The following is a 19,177-nucleotide window of genomic DNA, read 5'->3' as shown; positions in this document are numbered from 1 at the left end:
CTCTCTGCGGGGGTCTGGGCATCGGGCTCAGCACAGGGGCTGGGAGCGGTCAGCAGCCCCAGGGAGGAGGGCGGCAGTCTCATTCTCCTGTTGGGGTGAGGCTCGGCCATAGGGGGAGGCAGCAGTTTCTGGGGATGGGGACTCTTCTCCAGCCATGAGCTCCTGCTCAGGGGCCCGCAAGGGTGGTGGTTGTAGCGGCAGAGCCACAGGGAAGCTGGCCATGTAGAACACTCGGCCCAGGCGCCTGGCCACCTGCAGAGACAGGTCTGGGTGGGCAGGCACCCTGGGGAAGGGGTGGGGGTGGTGCCTGCCCCCTGGGGCTAACCCTCCTTCCTAGGGCTACCCTCCCCTGCTGCCTACCTATCAAGGCCACCCCTCCCCCCATGGTGACTCCCCCCGTAGCCCACCTGGGCCCGTATCTTGAGTGCAGGGCCCAGCTTCAGCCCCATGGTGGTCAGCAGGTGCTCCTCGGTCAGCAGGGGCAGGGTCTCCCCATCGATCCCTTGTTCTCTGAAGATCTGTGGCAGGGGGTGGAGGGGAGTCAGGACCTGAGTGCAGGGAACAGTGCCTGCCCGCCCCCTGGAATCCTTCCATCCCAGCCAGGGGCCGTGGCCCAAGTGTTTCCAGAATGAGATGAAGCTTTCTGTGCAACTTGCAGAAAATTTGTTAAATGAAGAAAAATTCCCTTAATGTTGAGCACGTGCCAGCACTGGGAGCAGATGGCGGTAGGGCACCCTAGACTTGTGCTTCCCCACCCCGGCTTTCTGGGAGTCTGGGGCCACATGGTTCTGCTTTGCCAGGGGCCCAGCCACACCTGGCCCCCCTCACCGGTGCATACTCCCCACAGCCAGACAGGCCCCCCACGAAGCTGCACACATCGTCCACCGTCCACTTGCTGACATCCTCGGGGGCTGTGGCCTCCTCCCCGTCTGCGAAGAGGCCTGCTGCAGTGCCTGGGTGGGGAGGGCCATCACTGGGGCTCAGGGCAGGCTCCTTCCAGCACCCCCACCTTTGCCCTGGTTACTTAAAGATGTTGGAGCCATGACTGGAAGGGGTTTACCTCCCCATGGACCCCTCCTCCCTGAGATCCATCAGCCAGGGTAGGTCTCCTTCCCCCCATGAGAGAGTAAGGCCCACCTGTGTGGAAATAGGGGCTGATGGTATAGGGGAGGCCCTGGGGCAGTGCAGGGGGCAGCGTGGGCCCAGACAGTAGCCTCTTGCCCTCTGCACCAGCCCCTCCTCCAGCTGAGGTGTGGCCGGGGGTGAGGCCCTGGACGGCTGGAGCCACCACCTCTGTGTCCTCTCCATCGGAGTCCTTGGGGGGCTCATTCTCAGAGCCATCCTGTGCCCAGAGCCCAGTCCCCGTGGTCTCCTTGGACTCATTAGGTCGGGCTGGAGCGGGGCCTGGCCCTCCTTTCTGGGCAGCCCGGCGAGCAGGCTCCAGAGGAGGGGTGGAGGGACCCTGGGAGGGCAGCGCCAGCAGTGGCGCCGAGCTGTGTCTCAACACTAGCATGGCCCCGCGCCGCTGCAACTCCTCGGCGCCGTCGGGCGGGCGCAGGGCAGGCTCGGGCGCCAGCAGCTGAGGGCGGTGCACGCTTTCCAGCTCCTTCTGCCGCAGCAGCTCGGCCGACATCTCCAGCCTGGGCCGGGAGGGCGGGGGTCAGCGGCATAGCTGCGCTACCCCCTCCCACACCGGGGTGGCTGCACCTACCGGGCCAGGTTCTGCTTCCGTAGCAACTCCTGCTGCCGGGCGAACATCTCCGCTTGGGCGGGGGGCAGGAAGCCGTAGCCTGGGGCAAGGGGATAAGTCACGGGGACCAGGTGGCCCAGTGGTCCGGGCCGCCCACCCAACCCTGGTCTGTCCTTGGCTCAGAGCACTCGCGTTCCAGGGTCGCCCCGGCGCTAGGGCACGTGCGCACTCACAGCCTCCAGGACACACAGGCCTCGCGCACACCCGCCCGCTCCTCACCTGGGGTTTGGCACAGAGCCGAGGGCACCCCCAGGAAGGGGGGCCTGAGGTGGGGGCCCAGGGCGATGTGCGGGGCATTCTGGGGCGACAGCAGGGGAGGCGGCTGCGACAGCTCCCTGTGTACAGCGGGGCAGTGAGCGGCGCGCACAGTGGCCCCGGGTCCCCGCCCTGCCTGCCCCCAATTCCCGGAACCGCACCCCCCCACCAGCCGCCTCCGCTAATTGCTGGCCGACCAGGCGGTCGATGCGCCGCTGGTTACCGCTCTGGGTCGCGTCCGCCCCCGCCGGCGGCGCCAATTAATCTCGGGCGGCGGCGCGGAGGCGCTGACCCGGCGGGCGGCGGGCGCGACTGCAGCGGTAATTACCGCGCGGGGCGCGCCAGGGGAGCCCCCGCCGTCCCCCTCCCTTTCCTCCCCTCTTTTCCTCGCTTCCCTTCCCGCTTCCCCTCCCTCTTCTCTCCCCGCCCCCCGCGGACTCCACTGGCCCGGGCGCTGCGTAATTAGCCGCAGTCCGGGAGGCGGCTGAGGCAGCTGCAGATGTGCCGCTGGGCGGCCGAAGGGGGTCGGCGGGCAGTGGGGTGGGTGCTGGGGTGGGAGTAGGTGTCCCCGCTCTTTGGGTACCTCCACGGCAGGGCAGGGGATGGTTAGGAGCCGCGCCAGCCCCTCCCACCCACTTGCCAGCTTCCTGGGGTGTCTTCTGGGGTCTCCCGCTGGCCCGTGAGGCCTCATCTGAGCCACCTATAGCTTCTGGGACTGGGCCCCACAGCCTTCACCTCTAGAGTCCCCAGGCCAACATCCTCCCCAATTTGGGAGTGTTCAGATCTTGCACTGCTCCCCTCCTCTGCCCAGAGCTACCTGTAGGGGAGCTCAGCCTTCAGCTATCCCAGGGCACCTGGAGTCAGTGGTCTGTCAGATTCCCAGGGTGTGGTCCCTAGCACCCCTGCCCTTCTGCCCCAGAAAAGCTCCTGGCCTTTCCCAGCTCAGTGGGAGTCTTGGGCACATCCTGCCCAGAACCCTGAGCCCGGACACACTCAATACCCACTCGTGTATGGCACGATGGTGGGAGGGGGCATGTGCCAATACCTGTACGAATGGCAGTTGGTAAAAGCGGCCAAGAAAGTATGGAGAGTTCTGGCTGTTGGACCTAACAGGCCTACCCACCACCTCTGCACCCCAGAAGCAAGCACAAAGAACGCCTAGGAGGCCTCTTCTGGCTGCTCTTTCCCAGGGAAAATGCAATCCAGTCCCTAGCCCAGTACCTCTCCGGGAAGGAAGGGGTAGCTGCTGGGGCAACTTCCCGATGCTGGGCCAGGCCCTGCTTCCGACGCTGACCTCCTGTAGATGGCAGGTGGACTTCCAGGCCGCTGGGGCTCCGCACAGCTGCAGCTGCCACCTCCTGCCGGACCCTCAGGAGATCTGGGGAGCAGAGTAGAAGTGACCCAGAGTCCAGATTCCCCCTGGACTCTCACTCCCCCCTACCCTGGTGAGCATAGGATATTCACCCAAGGACACCAAAGGGATCAGGAGCCAGTAGAGCAGATCCTTGAACCAACTGTGCACCAGCCCTCCACCCCACACTGACCCCACTGTGGGCCAGGTCCTCACACTGACCCTACTGTGCACCAATACCCCAGACACCGGCCCTACTGTGGGCCAGGTCCTCACACTGACCCTACTGTGCACCAATACCCCAGACACTGGCCCTACTGTGGGCCAGGTCCTCACACTGACCCTACTGTGCACGAGCTCTCTAGACACTGGTGCTACTGTGGGCCAGATCCTCACACTGACCCTACTGTGCACGAGCTCTCTAGACACTGGTGCTACTGTGGGCCAGATTCTGACACTGACCCTGGGCTGGTTGGTCACCAGGACAGGAAGACGAGTAGCACACCGTAGGACAAGGCAGACAGACAAATCACTACAGTGGAACAAGGGCTAGAAGAGGCTGGGTGGGGTGGAGTCAGGTGATCCTTCAAAAGGGGCACGGGGATGTCACTGACCAAAGTGAGGCTGGATGGAGGAAAAGGAAGCCGCAGGCAGGGGAGCCAGGTGTGCAAAGGTGTACAGACCAGATACTGACAGGGGTTCAGATGTTCGTTACAGAGAGACAGCATGCATGAACGTGTGTGGGGTGGCAGAGGTAGAGGCTGCAGAGCTGCCACCCTGACAGAGGTGCTGCCTTGAGGAGCGGGGGCTGAGCAGGGGCAGAGATGAGGGTGCAGGTGTGGTGGTGGGGCTGGGAGGGCAGCTTGAGAAGAGTCCAGGATTTGGAGTGGGCAAACACAGCTGGGCCTTGGTGCCTCAACCCTGGGCTGACTCAGGCTGCTGCTAAGGAGACCCCCCACCCAGGTGGCAAGGCAGAAGAGTGCCATAGATCCCCCAGACACACAGCTGGCAGGAACAGAGGCATCAGGCTGATGAGAAGACACAGAAGCACATGTGGTGTACACAGGCACACGGCACACACAGCACATGCAGGCACACATGTGCACACAGACATACATGGCAGGCTTGGGCACATGGCACATACAGGCACACTTGAGCACACACATTTGCAGTCACAGTACTCACAGGCACATGCAGGCACATGGCACACACAATGTCTGAACCACTGCTGCCCCCAGGGGTCTCCAGCCTGCTCAGGGCCGCCCCTGAGTCCCACCGGCACTCCCTACTTGCCAGGCTCTGCCGCTGCTGTTTATAAATTAATTACCCGAAAAGCGGAGGCCGGTCCTGCCCCGGGCCGGATGCCAGCCTGCAGAGCCTAGCCGGCGCGGCCGCCCGCATCGATCCCAGCGGTGCCTCCACCGCCCCCGCGCCACGGCCGCGGTTATTTACAGTCGGCTCCGCGGCGGGGGTGGCAGCTCGGCGGCGGGGACCGTGATTGACAGCCAGCTCCCCGGGCGCAAGGCCCGCACCCCTCCCCCTCGCCGGCCAAACGCGGCCCCAGGCAGGGCAGGGAAAGCAATTAAAAAGGAGGATTTTTAAATTATTAACATTTGGTGAATTATTCAGGCTCTCAGTGCTTGAGCTGCCCTGGGGGACAGTGCCTTGTGTGCAGAGAGGAAACCCTGCCCCCCTTCCGGGCGCACCCCCTCCCACCAAAAAAGCCAAGGCTCTCCTGGCTGGGTTGGTGGGCGAGACCAGGGTACAGCTGGACAGACCACAGGGTGGGGGGCGGGAAAGGGCAGGGACATGCCAGTGCCTCCCGCTGCCAAACCCCAAGTCTCCCCCTCAACAGTCTTCCTGACCTCACTCACCCACACCTGTCCTGGAGGCCCCAGGCCCTGGATGCTCAACTGGGGTCTGGGAGATCCCGGCTGAGGGTCCACGTCCCCTACCTGGTCCCGTGGTGGGGTTACTAACTTTTCAGCAGGAGGGGGAAGGATGTGGCACACAGACAGAGAGGACCTGTGTCTACCAGGCAGTGGGCCTGGGACTCAGTTTGCTCATCCACTCCCTGGGAGTGGCTGCCCATAGGAGATGTGGGGTGTGGCCATCAGGAGAGGGATGGGGTATAGGAAGAGGGACAGTCTGGACTGACCTGCCTTCAGGTCAGCAGCCAAGACTGGCGTGCAGGCAGAGGTGACAGCATGTTCTGGGTGGGTGTCACTTGGTTACGTACCATGGCTGGGCAAGCCCAGGTGGTAGAGCCGCTGGGGGTCCTCAAAGGTGCCTGCCTCGCTCAGAGCGGACACGAGGCGACGGTAGTGCTCCTCGGGGGCCATCCCTGGCCCAAGCTCTGGCAGCAGCAAAGTTTCTGATTGGGGGAGCACATGGTGAGGGGGCTTCTCCTTCAGACCCTGCCGAAGGGGAGCAGCAGGGCCTCTCCTGCTGCTGAGGCTGGCCCTGCCCTACGAACCCCCCATCCAGAAGGTCCTAGCATGCTTAGGGCTCAGGGACTCATCTCCCCCTCCCTCCTCCAGTGACACCCTCATCAGGCTCCCACCTGGGGGGGACTTGCTTCGGGCCTTCTTCTCTGAAGGGCGGTCAATGCTGATGTGGGGGGAGGGGCCCAGCCTCTTACCCAACAGGTCACCTGTAGGAGGGAGTATCTCAGGGACATGCAGCACAAGGGAGGGACCCAGCCCCTGCCCCCCATGCATACCCCCATCCTCCTATTGGTCCTGGTGGGCCAAGGCCAGTTCAGCCCGGGATCCCAGTGACATCATGAAGGGGTAGGGGAAGGGCAAGAGTTCAGGACAGCTTGTTCCTGGGCTCTGGGACTTGTGTGCACATGTGAGGCATGGGATGAAGGGCTGGGGGGCAGCTCAGGACTCCCCCGCAGGCTGCCTGCTGCCCCAGCAGCCAGACCAGGCTTGCTATAGAGCCTCCTGGCACAGAAACCCACTGCCCGCTGCCATGGAGTCGATTCCGACTCATAGCGACCCTATAGGACAGAGTAGAACTGCCCCATAGAGTTTCCAAGGAGCGCCTGGTGGATTTGAACTGCTGACCTTTTGGTTAACAGCCACACCACCAGGGTTTCCCCTGGCACAGAAGCAGAATGAAATGCTTTTGACTTTGCAGGGACAGGGGAGGGCGGGTGATGTGGGGTCCCCTGCCAGACTGGGGTGGGGGAGGTATGTCAGGAAAGCACACCACCCCACCCCCCCGGGCTGCAGGTGAAACCCCACTCCTAGGCAGGGCAGTACCTCTGGCCACCTGCCCACCTGATCCTGAACCTCCCAAGGCTGAGGCTGCCCCTTCAGTCCCACACAAGGCTGCCCATAGCCCCAAGGCAGCCAAATCTATCTCCCATGTTGGTGCAAGCCCCACAGACACCTCGAACCCATGTCCAGAACCTCCCGTATCTATCCACTCAACCTGCCACCAGCACCTCCAGCCAGGGCTTGGGTCCTCTCCATCCTCAGGAGCCTCCTGGAGTGGGGTGAGGGCCCCCACTGGGACCCAGGCCCACCATGACACCTAGGTGAATGGGCTCCCAAACCCCAGCCCGCCCCGGAAGCCTGGCCGTCAGCTACAAAGCTTAATTCCTTTTTCTTATTCCCTTAATCTGTCATTTTTATCAGGCCGGGGAAGTGCGGCAGCGTCAGAGCAGCCGATCAATCTCCACATTACAGCTGACAGAATGGTGCTAATAACTTATTGATCTCGGCCACCTTGCTGCCACTGATCGGGGCATCCCGGCCCCCAGTTCCAGGCCCCAGACCTGCCCCAAATCAAAGGACAGTGAAGGGTGGGGATGGGGAACTGGTCTCGTTCCGGGTCTCCCAGAGTGGGAGAGGCAGATGCGGGAGTGGGGCGCACACTCCCTCCAGCACCCCCCCCCAACACCTACCCCTCTAGGACCAACACGAGGGAGCTGTTCTATAAATAACCCAGAGGCTATCCCTGGGCAGCAACCTGCTTCCAACTTTCTAGGCAGCTGGAACTCCCTCCCCTTCCCTTTCTGGGTAGGGAAGAGTGGGAGGCCTTTCTACTACTGGGAAGCCCAGAGCTGTCACAGCCTGGGGGAAGGGCTGATGTGCGGGCCGGGGGCTCACTAGTTGCCTGAGGAAGGCTGTGTCACAGGACATGCTGGGGACAGCAAGAGCACGCCCAGCGACAGTCCAAGACACACAGCAGGGCTCACACCTTCATGGATGCTGGCATAGACCTGCTCCCAGTGCCTCACAGGGATGGGAGGGGGCCTGTGTCTGAGTGCATCTGTGTTTGGGGAAGGGCTGAAGCTGGGGTCCCAGGAAGCAAGAACAGGTGATGACCCCCAACTGTACAGGAGGTTACAGCCCTGGGAGGGGACCCTGGCATGGATGCACATTTGAAATCTGAATGTGCACACATCATGTAACGCACGTATCGCACGTGTGATATTTCAGGCAAAGCGTATGGCACTGAGCATGCATCTACACACCCTACACTCAGTACAAATGAACTTGAAGACACAAGGACACACGTATGAGTGGGAGCGGGGTGTGCTTGTGCACACACATGCTGTATATACACACACACATGCATGCCTGTGTGCCGCCGGGGACCTTGTGTGTGCAGGTGGCTGCAGGGAGGCTCTGCCGGCTCAGAACATCTCAATCATGGTGGAGCCACTCAGTCCAATCGATGGGGCAATTAGATTTTATCAGCCGCTTGGCCGCCTCCTCCAGCCTGGCTCAGAGCAGCCCCTGCCTTCCAGGGCCAGCATCTGGGTGCACTGAGGAGGCCAACCTGGCCAGGGGCGCAGAGCTAAGCCACCCAGCTTCCTGAGAGTGGCCAAGTCATTGGGACTCCAGTCCCACCCCCATGCTCTGAAGGGTGCCTCCTCAGGTGAGGCTGTGTCCTCAGGACTGGCCCTCCCTCTGAGCTCCTCCTGCCGGGGTCTGGGCTTAGGCCCCTCCAGGCAGGTGTGGGCGCCCCAGGCTGTGAGTGAGCAGGTCTTGGCCCACGTGAGCTGTTCTGGGGATTTCTGGGCCTCTGTGAGGGCTTCGTGTGCAGGTCCATGGGCCTGCGTCCCGTGAGGAGGGCGGCGGCCTTGGCGGCTCCAAGCCTGCCCCCACCCCCCCACCCCACCCCCCACAGCAGCGGCTGTGGAGTCACAGCCCCGCCTCCTGTCTGCCTGGCCGGGATTAACACAATTACCATCACGAGGCGCCCCAGGGGACAGGCGGCCTCGCCACCTCCGCCTCGCTGGCCTCCTGGCCGCCAGCCAAGGCTGCTGGGGGTGGCGGGTCCAGGCTGCTGAGCACAGAGGCCCAGACTCGGGGCGGGGCTATCCTCATGGCGCTTTGCCTGCCTCCCACCCCTCAACCCTCACCTGCAGCTCCCAGGCCGAGCTCTGCGCTGCCTCTCTGGAATTCGCAGCGGCTCTGGGGCTCGGGCATCACGAGGTGGCGGCTTCGATGCACACTGGATATGAGGGTGGAGAGATCACTGTCCTGGCTGTGGCAAAGCAAGAGAGACAGTGGACAGGCGGCTGGGGCGGCCCAAGAGCCCAGACTGGGCACAGCGAGGCCCAATCTCCTGGGCACAAGGCCCGAATGTAGCAACGGTGAGAGTGTATAAGGCCTGCAGGCACTGTGACACCGTGCATGCATGAGTGCACCCACGGAGTGGCACCCATGGAGCAGCCAGCACTGCATCTCCCAGCAGGCATGAAGGTTTCACGGCCAAGACCTCACGCTCAGATCCGCCCCGTCTCCAAGACAGTCTTGCCCTTCCTCTCTCCAGAGGACTCGGCTGTGTCCTGGCTCCCAGCGGGGCGGGGGCTGCTCCTGCAGGATGGGGACCCAGAAAGGACAAACCTGCCACAGGCACCACCCACTCTGCCACATGAGCAACACGGCTTGAATCACGTGAATTAAAACTTGCAGCCCCCCAAGTAGATACGATACCCAATTTCTTCTAATAAGGAAAAGAGGTCCAGACAGAAGTCCTGTGGCTGATGAGACACATGCATGCACACACGCACACACAGGAACACGCATGGTCACAGAGAGGGACACATTTACACATGGGGACACAGGCACACACACGTATGCATGCACATGTGGGAATACACGTAGGTGAGCACACAGACACATGCAGAGACATAATACACATGCAGGAACACACATGTGGGGACACAGACACGTACACACAGATGAACACACATGCAGGGACGCAATGCTCGTGAGGCCATACACACATACACAAGGGAGGACACAGACACAGTACACATGTGGAGACATGCACACACCCGGGGACACAAGGGAACACGTGCACACACAGGGACACACACATGCCACATGGGGACACAGGCACATTCATGCATGCACAGGAAAACATACGGATATGTACACGTGCACAGCTGCACACGGAGGGGCCCCAGGTTTGCCTGGGTCTAAGAATTGCAGCAAGCCAAGCTTGTGTCAACTTGGAATAAATATGTGCCTTAACTCTTTTGTTCCTCAGCTTTTCTTCTTCCTGCTAAATCAACTCAATCCCACACACACAGACCCCAGACAAGAGGAGGTGAGAAGAACCCAGGGACAACCGCGTGAGAACAGGAAGGCTGCCTGCTGATCAAGCACACGGCTAGGCCCCCACCCTCCACACACTGCGCCCCCCGTGCCGCCTGCCTGGCCCACCTGTGATGAAGCAGCCTCCCGGTTGGGCCAAAACACATAGAGCCTCCACGAGTGACCAGGGAACCCCGACCCTAAACCTCATTAAATAGCCTCCCTGGCCTGGGCCCACGGCTGGGGCTAATCCGAGCTGGGCCCTAATCAAATCCGTTTCAGCACCGAAGGCTGGGTTGGAGCCGGCTCCGGAGCCTTCTGGGAGACCCAGATGCGGGTCCTCCCAACCCCCCCAAGCAAACAGGAGGGCAGGTGGGGTCGGGTAAGTACTTTATGGGATTAATTGGCAGCGAATCTCATCCCCTCCATCATCCTCATCAATGCGGGGGCCAAGGGGGATGTCAGCGCAAGAACTGCTGTTCTCAGCACCGGGGAGGGGGAGGGCAGTCCAGACTGCAGGGCTCTCCTGCTGCCAGGGGTTCCTCCTAGACTCCCATGGGAGGCAAACCTGCTTCCCAAGGACTCAGAAAGGAAGGACCCCCTGGTTTGCGCTCCCTGATCCCTAGCCCAGTGCCCATACAGGGACCTGGGTCTTGGCTCTAGTGGATGTCTGAGAAGCCGTAGACCCTGGCAAGGGGAAGCTAAGGACATCCTGGACCCAGACCATGTCTGCCCTGTGGATCTCCTGCCTCTCTGCCTTGGGTTTTGATCCATGAGGACCTGCCTGGCCCCAAGGAAACCTGTCTGATCACTCACTGCGCATATTATGCCAGGTGCTATGTAAAGATCCACAAAATAATCTTGAACCCACTGCACCAAGGAAGCCAGGGAGAAGGAGGGCTTGGAGCCTCCCCACCAGGCTGGGGCCTCAGGAGGGCAGGGACCACATACCCCATGAAAACAAGGGGGCCAGTAAGCGTTTGCTGCCTGAGGGGCTGTACCGGGCCAGGGGGGGCACACTCAGCAGAGCCCTGCAAACGGGGTTCTGCTCACCCCAGCCACTCCAACCAGACAGACAGAGGGATGGAAACAGACAGACAGATAGGTGGAGATGGATAGAGGGACAGACAGACAGATGGATGGAGACAGATGGACAGACATGGAGATCAATGGACAGATGGGTGAAGGCAGGGATACAGATAGATGGACAGATGATGGAGACAGATGGACAGAGAGAAGAATGGAGACAGATGGACAGGGATAGGAGACCAGAGACAGGACAGACAGGCAGGACCAGAAAGAGGCAGGAAGACAGAGACAAACAGAGCTGGGGGGCATTGAGGAGGCTGGCCACAGATCCCAAAAGCCCTCAGCAGGGTGCACTGCCTTCCCTGGTCCAGCTCCCCTTGGTGAAATCAGGACGTTGTCTAGCCCCTCATGGCCTGGACAGAGACACAGGCTTCCCGCAGTCAGACCTGGCCCCTATCAGTGATCAGCACCCCCTGCTTCTGTTGGCCAGGGCCGGGGTGGGAGCAGCCAGCAGGAGGAGCCCCTCCTGGGTGGGGGCAGTGCTTTGATCTCCTTCAAGCCTCGCTGACAAATTTATCTTGTAATGTCTCGGGTAAAAGGCTTATAAAATGTCATCAATGCTCATGACGGTTCATAAAAATGATCAGTTGAGCTGGCAACTCCAAAATGAGGTGGAAATAAGTTTAAAGATGTTTTTATTGTAATTCGGCTCCAGGACCCTGCCACTGTCTCAGAGCTGTAAATAACAACACGTCCTGCCTGAGCCAGGCCTGGGGGTGGGGGTTGAGAGGGCCAGCTCAGAGGGGACCTTACCCTGCCCAACCTAACGCCCTGCTGCGATGGAGCTTTTGGTACTGTACCTGACCCCAAAGACCAGGAACCATTATTAACTCCTCCTCACCCAGCTTCTACAGCCTGAGTCCGCATACACCAGAGGACGCCCTATGGCCAGGGGCCTTCAGAAGGACCTTTTCAAACCCCCCATCAGCTGAAGAACTTCTAGGTGGCTCCCACTGCCAGGAGTACCCAAGGTCCCTGTTTAGCCAGACCTGCCAGCCCATCTCATGGCTCTGCATACGTTCCCCTTTCCCCTCTGTCTACCTACTAAACTCCTATGCATCCTTCAAGACCCTCACCATTATCATCCTTGCCTTCCTAATTCTCCCCATGAGAACAGGAGTGGTTGACAGCCAGTACTGGGTAGAGATAGAGGCAGCTGTGCTGGGTAGACCAGAGCCCAAGTCTGCCTCCCCGGGCCAGGGTTAGAACCGCAGGAGATGGTAAACAAAGGAGAGAGATACAGACTCACAGCTCAGGAGTCAGAGCGGACCGAGGGGCCAGCACATGCTCCTACCTGCAGGATGTCTCGCGGAAGGAGATGTTCACGTCCCAGTGGGTGTGGACCCTGTGGGGAAAGAGGCCAGCACCTGGGCCAGGGAGAGAGGTCTCCCCCAAAAGACTCCAGGTTCGAGGGAATGGTGGCCAGGAGTCAGTGTGGACAGGGGTGGGCAATCAGGGTGGGCAATGCCCAGACATGGGGCCCAGGAGGATTATTTTAGGGAAGAAATGGGAACATCTTAAAAGGCTAAGTAGGAAGAGAAAAGGCCTGAAAATGCTGGGGATGTATAATAGGTTCTCTGGAAGCATGTGTTGCATGGACAGACATGGATAGAGGCAGATGGACAAATAGATGGATGAATGAATGGATGGGTGGGTGGATGGATGGATGGATGGATAGGTGGATCCATGAACAGATGGGTGGGTGGACAGGTGGGTGGACAACTGAAGGTGCCTCTTCCGGAAGCAGGGACGGCAGTGATCAGGAAGGTCAGGCTAAAGCCTGGGGGGGACAGTGAGAACAGAACCCCTGACAAAGCCCCCGTGGGGCAAGGCAGCACCCCACCAGGTGGACCCCAGGCCCAGGCTCTGCTTTCTGTTCTGAGATGGGACCAAGGAGCCAGGCCCTGCCCCTCCCCCTTCCCTCCCTGCCTATCCCCTTCCCCTGTACCACTCCCTCTTGTCCCCTCCATTCCCCTCCCCCCTCCCCCCCGCATCCTTGGTGGTCCATCCCAGCCAAGCACCTTCTCTTCATGATACTGACGCGCAGGTCGTCCTCCCGCTTCACACCTGGCCGCCGCCTGTAGGCCAGGCCACTCCCGTCACTGGCGCCATCACTGGCCAGGAGGCTGGGTGTTGGCTCCTTCTTCAGGATGCGTGCAGGGGGCAGGGCGATGGTCCTCTTGTCTGCCAGCCGTCCCCGGTTCTGGGCAGGGGGAAAAAGAGGAGGGTTAGGCCATTGCCCAAGCCTGAGGGTTACAGAAGCCCTCAGGGCCACCACTGATGACAAATAGGTGCAGTCAGGGGACCTCCTCCCCTAGTCTGCAATGGAGGGGACCCCTCAGCATCTAGGACAAGCCCTAAGAGCCACAACTGGCCAGAGAAGGCTTGGACCAGGGCCTGGGGTCAGACACAGCCCACACAGCTGGAGGACTGTGGGGGTGTGAGGCAGGGCCGGATGCACTGGGGGCCGCTCTGTCCAGACTCTGTCCCACCTCCCCGCAAATGGGCACTTAGCCTGTGACTGTGGGCAGGGGTGTGAGCAGCATGTCCTTCACTCTAAGCTCCTCTTGGGTTTCCCAGTGTCTCCTGCTGTGTGAACCCCAAACCAATGCCAACATCAACAAACAGTCCAGTGTGAACCCCCAAACCAATGCCAATGTCAACAAACACAGTCCAACCTGGACTCCAAACCAATGCCAACGTTGACAAGAACAGCCCAACCTGAACCCCAAAGCAATGCCAATGTCGACAAGCACAATCCAGCATGAACCTCAAACTAATGCCAACATCGACAAGCATGTCCCCTTTCCACTCCTTTGCCGTCACGCAGGGCCCAGCTCCAGGTGGTTTGCAGCCAGGCCTAGGCCTGGAATTGGTGGAACTGTGACCGCCTGAGCCACAGGCCACGCACACAGCAGCGTTCTCGGTCCCTGATGAGCCTCGTAGCCCAAGGAGCCCTCTTTGCAGCCTGACCAGCTCCGCGCTCACCCCAACCTCATTCCCAGGGCCCAAGATTGAGGAGTTCAGATTTCTCCCCAAGGCCCGGCCCATGGTTAACTGCGCACATAGTGTGTGTGTGGTGGGGGGGCATGTAGGGATGCGGCAGGAGGCACCTCCCATGGGTACGAACACACACACACGAGGCCTCACACAGAGTGTGGTCATGTCACAGCCCATGTGTGTGGAGGACACACGTGTGCACAGAGAAAGCGTGTGGGAGGTGCCTGTGCAGAGAAAGGCAGTTTTGCAGGTGTCTGTGGAACCCACCACCCCTGGGGCAAAGAAGCAAAGTTACTCATCAATCTCTCGTGGGCTGCTGGCTCCAGGAGGTGGTGGGGTCTTGGAATTTTCTGATTTCTCTCATCTCTTCAGTGACCTGGGGCATTCCCAGACCCCTCCTCCCGCTGTCTCCCGTTGCCAGGACAACGGGTCCCATCAATCCATGAGCTTGAGGAGGAGGGCTTCACAGAGTCCCGCTCTTCCTGCAGCAGCCCCTGAAGCCCTCCACCCTACTCTCCAGGTAAAACATATTCCATACCGAGTCACTGTCACCTCCAGACACGTGTCCCCAGAAGCAACCTGCACCCCAGCAACGGGTTTCAGCAGCAGCACCCCAGGTGGGACCCAGAGCTATGGTCTGTCCCCTCCACAGGATCTGGGGGCTACAGACTCCCCCCTCCCCCATGGATCTAGGGGCTACAGCCTCCCTGCACCCCACATGGGATCCAGGGCTACAGTCTTCTATGCCCACCATGGATCCGGGGGCTGTGGCTTCCCCCCACCCTATATGGGATCCAGGGGCTCTGATCTTCCCCCACAAGGTCCAGGAACTACAGCCTTCATACCTGCTTGAGACACCCTCGTTCCCCTCTCTGCAGTGCACACTCTGCGAGTTGACCTGGCAGTGTTGGGTCAAGAATGGGTGGGGTAGCGGGGTCTGAGGACACGCCTGGTGGACGTGGGCTGGCTATGGGCTCGGGGAGTAGCCTGACAGCAGCCTGGTGGGTGCACTCTTCTGGGAAGTCCCTGCTCGGCTCTGCCTCTCTCTGGCCTGCGGTAGCCCAGGCACCAGGACCTGGCCTCAGGAAGAGACCCAGCCTCAGCCTGGGAAGGACCTCCAGAGGTCCCCATCCCCACCTTCATCCCCACCCTTCTTCTTCTCTGTCTGACTCCGTGCCCCCTGCCTGGTTTGTGTGACAGAGAAAAGGGGCTGAGGCAACAGGACTGCCCTCAGGAGAAGGCCAGGATATGGCCACAGTGCCTCTGGGGCTTCACGCCATTGTGCTGTGCTGGGTATAATGGTATCTATGGGAAGACTGGCCCCCTGAGGGCAGCCTGGAGGGGGTGCTGAGGATGAGGCTGACTGCCCTGGGATAGCCTCAGAGCCCTTGGGAGCTTGAGGCCAAGGTTGCAAACCCCTCCCCTCAAACAGCACACAAACGTGACAATGGGTGCCAGGACCACTACCCTAGTCAAGACCAGATGGCTGGGGAGGGGGCTAGCCAAGATGTTGGGGAAGGGGCATGACCTCACTCTGTCCCTTGGGGTATCTGTGACCATGAAGTGTGTGGCACGTGCGCCCTGGGTGTGTATGACTGCCTGTGGGGGGAAAGCTCTGAGTGACAACAGTGGAAGACGGGAAAACAACAAGGGGGCCTGCAAGGCTTTTTCCCAAAAGTGGAAAAAGGGCAAGCCTGGAAGGAACCAGGCTTCAGAGAGGGGGCACTCAGGGCAGGCAGCTCCAGGCTGTGGCTCCATGCCTCTCCGAGTCTAGGGTTCCCCTTGAAGATGGAGGTGAAATCTGCCCCCCTTACAGTGATACGAGGGGGTGGTGAACTGAAACTTGGGTCAGGACGCCCTATAAGAGGCCTCGGGCCCCTCCCCTCCCCACAGAAACCCTAGGCCAGCCCGGGGTGCCCCAGAGGACCCTGCTCCAGCACTGGCTGCAAGGAGAGAGTAGAGCAGTGGAGGATTAACGGGGCTCCCCAACAGGCATCTTGCTTTAAGGGGTAGTGGGCAGGGCCAGTGGGGTGGGGGCCTGCACAAAGAGGAGCTCTGTGAGCTCTGAGTCTGGCAGGTCTGTATCTGCTGATACATGAGGACCTCTGGGGTAGATACATGGTGAGCTCTGGGTGTCCCCTCTGCCGTGCAGTATTGTGGAGTATTAGTGGGGGACAGCCTTGCCCAGGAAGGGGGCATCTGTGAGCATTGACCCACACCCAGTCTGCTGTGTCCACTCCCCTCCCCATCCCACTGACAGTCCCAGTAAACACCCAGGTGGGTGCCTGCAGGGCCCCTTGCTCCCACCCCTTCCTGGACATGGGGCTTCTGAAAGGATCCATGAACAGGACCCCCTCCCTGCCCCAATCAGTTCTCCCTGGGGCTCCAGGTTGGGCCCTCTGCCTTCCTGCCCAGGGAACTGCTGGGGTGGGGGCAGTGCTTCCGGGCAGCACCCACTCTCTCCCACTCCTCCATGAGGGGTCCACAGATTTCTGTTCTGGGTCTGGGCCCTGCAGGCTGCCACCGTCCGCCCCTGCTGTCTTGTCACCAAAGGCCACACTACATGGACTACACCCCAATCAGACTGCATTCCCAGGACTCCTAGGTGTCCAGGTCCTTCCCAGGCAGGGCTCCAGCCCCCAGCACCCCAGAGATGCATGTCACTCATACTAAAGGCATTATTACCCCCAGTTGGCACCGTTCATGGCTGCACCAGAAAACACGGTGACCCCCAGACCTGTGAGAAGGGCAGAGTCCCCTGCTCAATCAGGTGACACCATACAGGGAGAGGATCTCACACCCTGGGCATCCGGAGAAACAGCTTGGAAACCCAGAAGAAGACTCCAGGACAGTCAGGTCTCCTGCATCCAAAAAGGGCTGGGGCTGGGGCGCCCCAGGATTCCTGCACAGCTTCCGTAGTACCCTCAGGTTCCCCCCATTTCCCTCCGAGGTGCCCTCCAGCACACCCTGGGGCCACATCTCCCCATCCTTGAAAACACAGCACAAGCCTGCAGGGAGGAAGGGACCCCGCAGTCCCAACTATTCCCACTTCTTACCACCGGAGAGGAGATTCGGCAGCCCGGGCAGTCACAGATTGGAGGGTGCACCTGCAGGATGCCCTTGGACATAAGCGTTTTCAGACTTTTCCCTGTGGGGAGAGTCAGAGGTAGCACCAGTTGAGGGACAGGCCGACCGGCAGGGGAGAAGCCCGCGCGGCTGCACGCCTTTCACGGGGGCAGCCAGCGGCACGTGTACGAAGCACACCATCCCACTTCCAACCTCGCTCCAACTTCCCAACTCGCCTCCCTGCCCACTGCCGCGGACGCCGCCACGGATATCTGCAGGACTCTAAACCCAACTCCAGGCGAGCGCCCTTCCTGCTCAAGGCGCTGCCTCCTTACCGCCCTCGCGCTCCTCCCCGCGCTCCACCCACTCCAGGCCGCCTCCCTCCTCCGGGAGTTGGGGGCCGCACCAAAGAAGGCCTAGTCCGGGCTCTGGGGAGCGACGTCGTAGGGATCCGGATCTGCGCCCACCCCCGCGGAGGGAAGGGACAGCCACCGTGGAGCCGCGAACCCCAAACTCGAGCGCCACCCAGTCCCTAACTTTCCAACTGCCTTACTGCGCCTGGCGCTCACCGCGCTCCCGGTGTCCCCGCTCAGTCCTCCCACGTCGCGCCCTTGGAGCCAGGCTCCCGCCCGCGCCCGAAGACGCTGCGCCTGGCCGGGTCACTCAGGCTCCGCGCTCGCCCCCGCGGCGACGCGCGCCCGCGCGCCGCCCCCACCTGCCCTCACCGCTCCCGCGCCTTCCCTCTCCCTACACGAGCGCGCCCCCGCACCCCGATTGCACGTGCGCCCCTCTACTGTCGTCGGACTTTACCGCGCTCGGGCAGGAAGGTGTCCCGCCCCGCCGGCCTCCTGCCGGTTCCCCAGAGTTCCGGTCAACTTCCCCTGGGCCTCTGCCCGGGCCCGCCAGGGCGACCGTGTCGGGTGGAGGCTGTTCCTGCGCAGCCCCGGACCCGCAGCGCCCCCTCGGGGCCGATACGGCCTCCCTAGCGGCAGAGTGAGGGGGGTCCGGCCCTCGGGTCCCCCGGGAGCCGAGAGGAGGGACGGCGGCCGGCCCGTGCCCCACCGTGGCTGCACCTTTGTGGCGGATGCTGCGCTTCCAGTCCTTGGCGGTCTCACGTCCGCTGACGAATTGGAACTCGTTGGGCGTGAGCCACTCGCCGCGGTGGCGGATGGACGGGCCCTTGCTGCCCTGGCAGAGTTTGCGCACGTAGAGCAGAGCGCGGTTGGCGCCGCACTCCACCTCGATGCACGGCTCGCCGTTGTCCAGTAGCGGCTGGAAATCAGGCGCCGCAGTTGCGCCGGCCGAGAAGCGCTCGAGGGCCAGCGGGTCCCGGGGCAGGTGGAGGTGAGCGGCGGCCTCATGGAGGCTTAGGTAGGCGCGCGGAGCGCGGAGCGGCGGCGCCAACAGCGCCTCGTAGCCAGCGGCGGCGGCGGGCAGCGAGGCGGCAGGGGGTAGGGCGGCGGCGGCGGGCAGCGGCGCCAGGTAGCCGGGCAGCGGCGGCAGCGGCAGCGCGGCCAGGGGCGGGTGGAAAGTGGCCAGGGCTAGGGCCAGGTCCTCGCGGCCCGGGAGCTCCTTCTTGACCGCCGGCATGGTGCGCCGGCGGCCGCTCAGCCCGGCTCTCCGCCGCTGGCGCAACTTGTTCTGGCCCGGACTGGAGTTGGGCCGCGGGGGCGGGAGGGGGCCCGGGAGGCGCCTGGCCTCGCGCCCGCCCTGCCCGCTACTGCGCCCGGGCGCCCGGAGCCGCCACCGCCGCGCCGCCCGCCGGGCCGCTCCGGACCGCTTCCCGGCCAGCTGGCGGGGGCTCCCCGGCCAGAGACATGTTGCAGCCTGGAGCTGCTATCGATCCCCGATCGACCCGCTGAGAGCTGCAGCTCCGGGGCTCTGGAGCTCCGCGGGCCGCCAGGAGTCCAGCGCCCCGGCCACCTGCACCGCGCCCTCGGGGGGCTGCCCCACGCCCAGCTAGCTGGTCCGCCCGCCCGGCAGAGCCGGGCAGTGAGGAGTCGCCGGGCCCGCGCCCCGCCCAGCCCGGGGGTCCCAGGCCCCCGCCCGCTGCCCCCGGGGCCGCGCAGCGCGCACACTGGCGCGCGCCCGCCCGCCCGC

The 19,177-nt window shown here is 62.2% G+C and overlaps 1 protein-coding gene across 4 annotated transcripts; it reads right to left on the bottom strand.

Moving 5' to 3' along the window:
* Positions 1-14: 14 nt before the first annotated feature.
* On the bottom strand, positions 15-18,763 carry SAMD11 (sterile alpha motif domain containing 11). Of its 4 annotated transcripts, none has more exons than XM_049877552.1 (14): positions 18,151-18,763; positions 17,068-17,159; positions 13,033-13,214; positions 12,306-12,356; positions 8,740-8,864; positions 5,920-6,009; positions 5,596-5,730; positions 3,227-3,383; positions 1,970-2,085; positions 1,712-1,790; positions 1,138-1,640; positions 829-953; positions 408-518; positions 15-252 (listed from the first exon to the last, which is right to left on the bottom strand). In XM_049877552.1, exons 1-14 carry the CDS (start codon positions 18,665-18,667, stop codon positions 28-30), a joined length of 2,508 nt encoding a protein of 835 aa, XP_049733509.1. In that variant the 5' UTR covers positions 18,668-18,763; the 3' UTR covers positions 15-27. The 4 variants fall into 4 exon arrangements, with proteins under 4 accessions (XP_049733509.1, XP_049733510.1, XP_049733511.1 ...); XM_049877553.1 differs by having other exon boundaries at positions 8,740-8,831; XM_049877554.1 differs by lacking the exon at positions 18,151-18,763 and adding an exon at positions 17,888-17,975.
* Between the last annotated feature and the right edge of the window lie 414 nt (positions 18,764-19,177).

This window comes from Elephas maximus, chromosome 3 (genome assembly GCF_024166365.1).
Source record: "Elephas maximus indicus isolate mEleMax1 chromosome 3, mEleMax1 primary haplotype, whole genome shotgun sequence".
Lineage (NCBI taxonomy): Eukaryota > Metazoa > Chordata > Mammalia > Proboscidea > Elephantidae > Elephas > Elephas maximus.
This window is presented reverse-complemented; position numbering and strand designations above follow the sequence as displayed.

Coding starts and splice junctions, on each gene's coding strand:
- SAMD11 (XM_049877552.1), bottom strand. CDS start 18,667: ATGCCGGCGGTCAAGAAGGAGCTCCCGGGCCGCGAGGACCTGGCCCTA. Junction 8,865..12,305: donor TTCCGCGAGACATCCTGCAG/GTAGGAGCATGT, acceptor GCTTTGCCACAG/CCAGGACAGTGATCTCTCCA. Junction 1,791..1,969: donor GGCTCTGTGCCAAACCCCAG/GTGAGGAGCGGG, acceptor CCCTTGCCCCAG/GCTACGGCTTCCTGCCCCCC.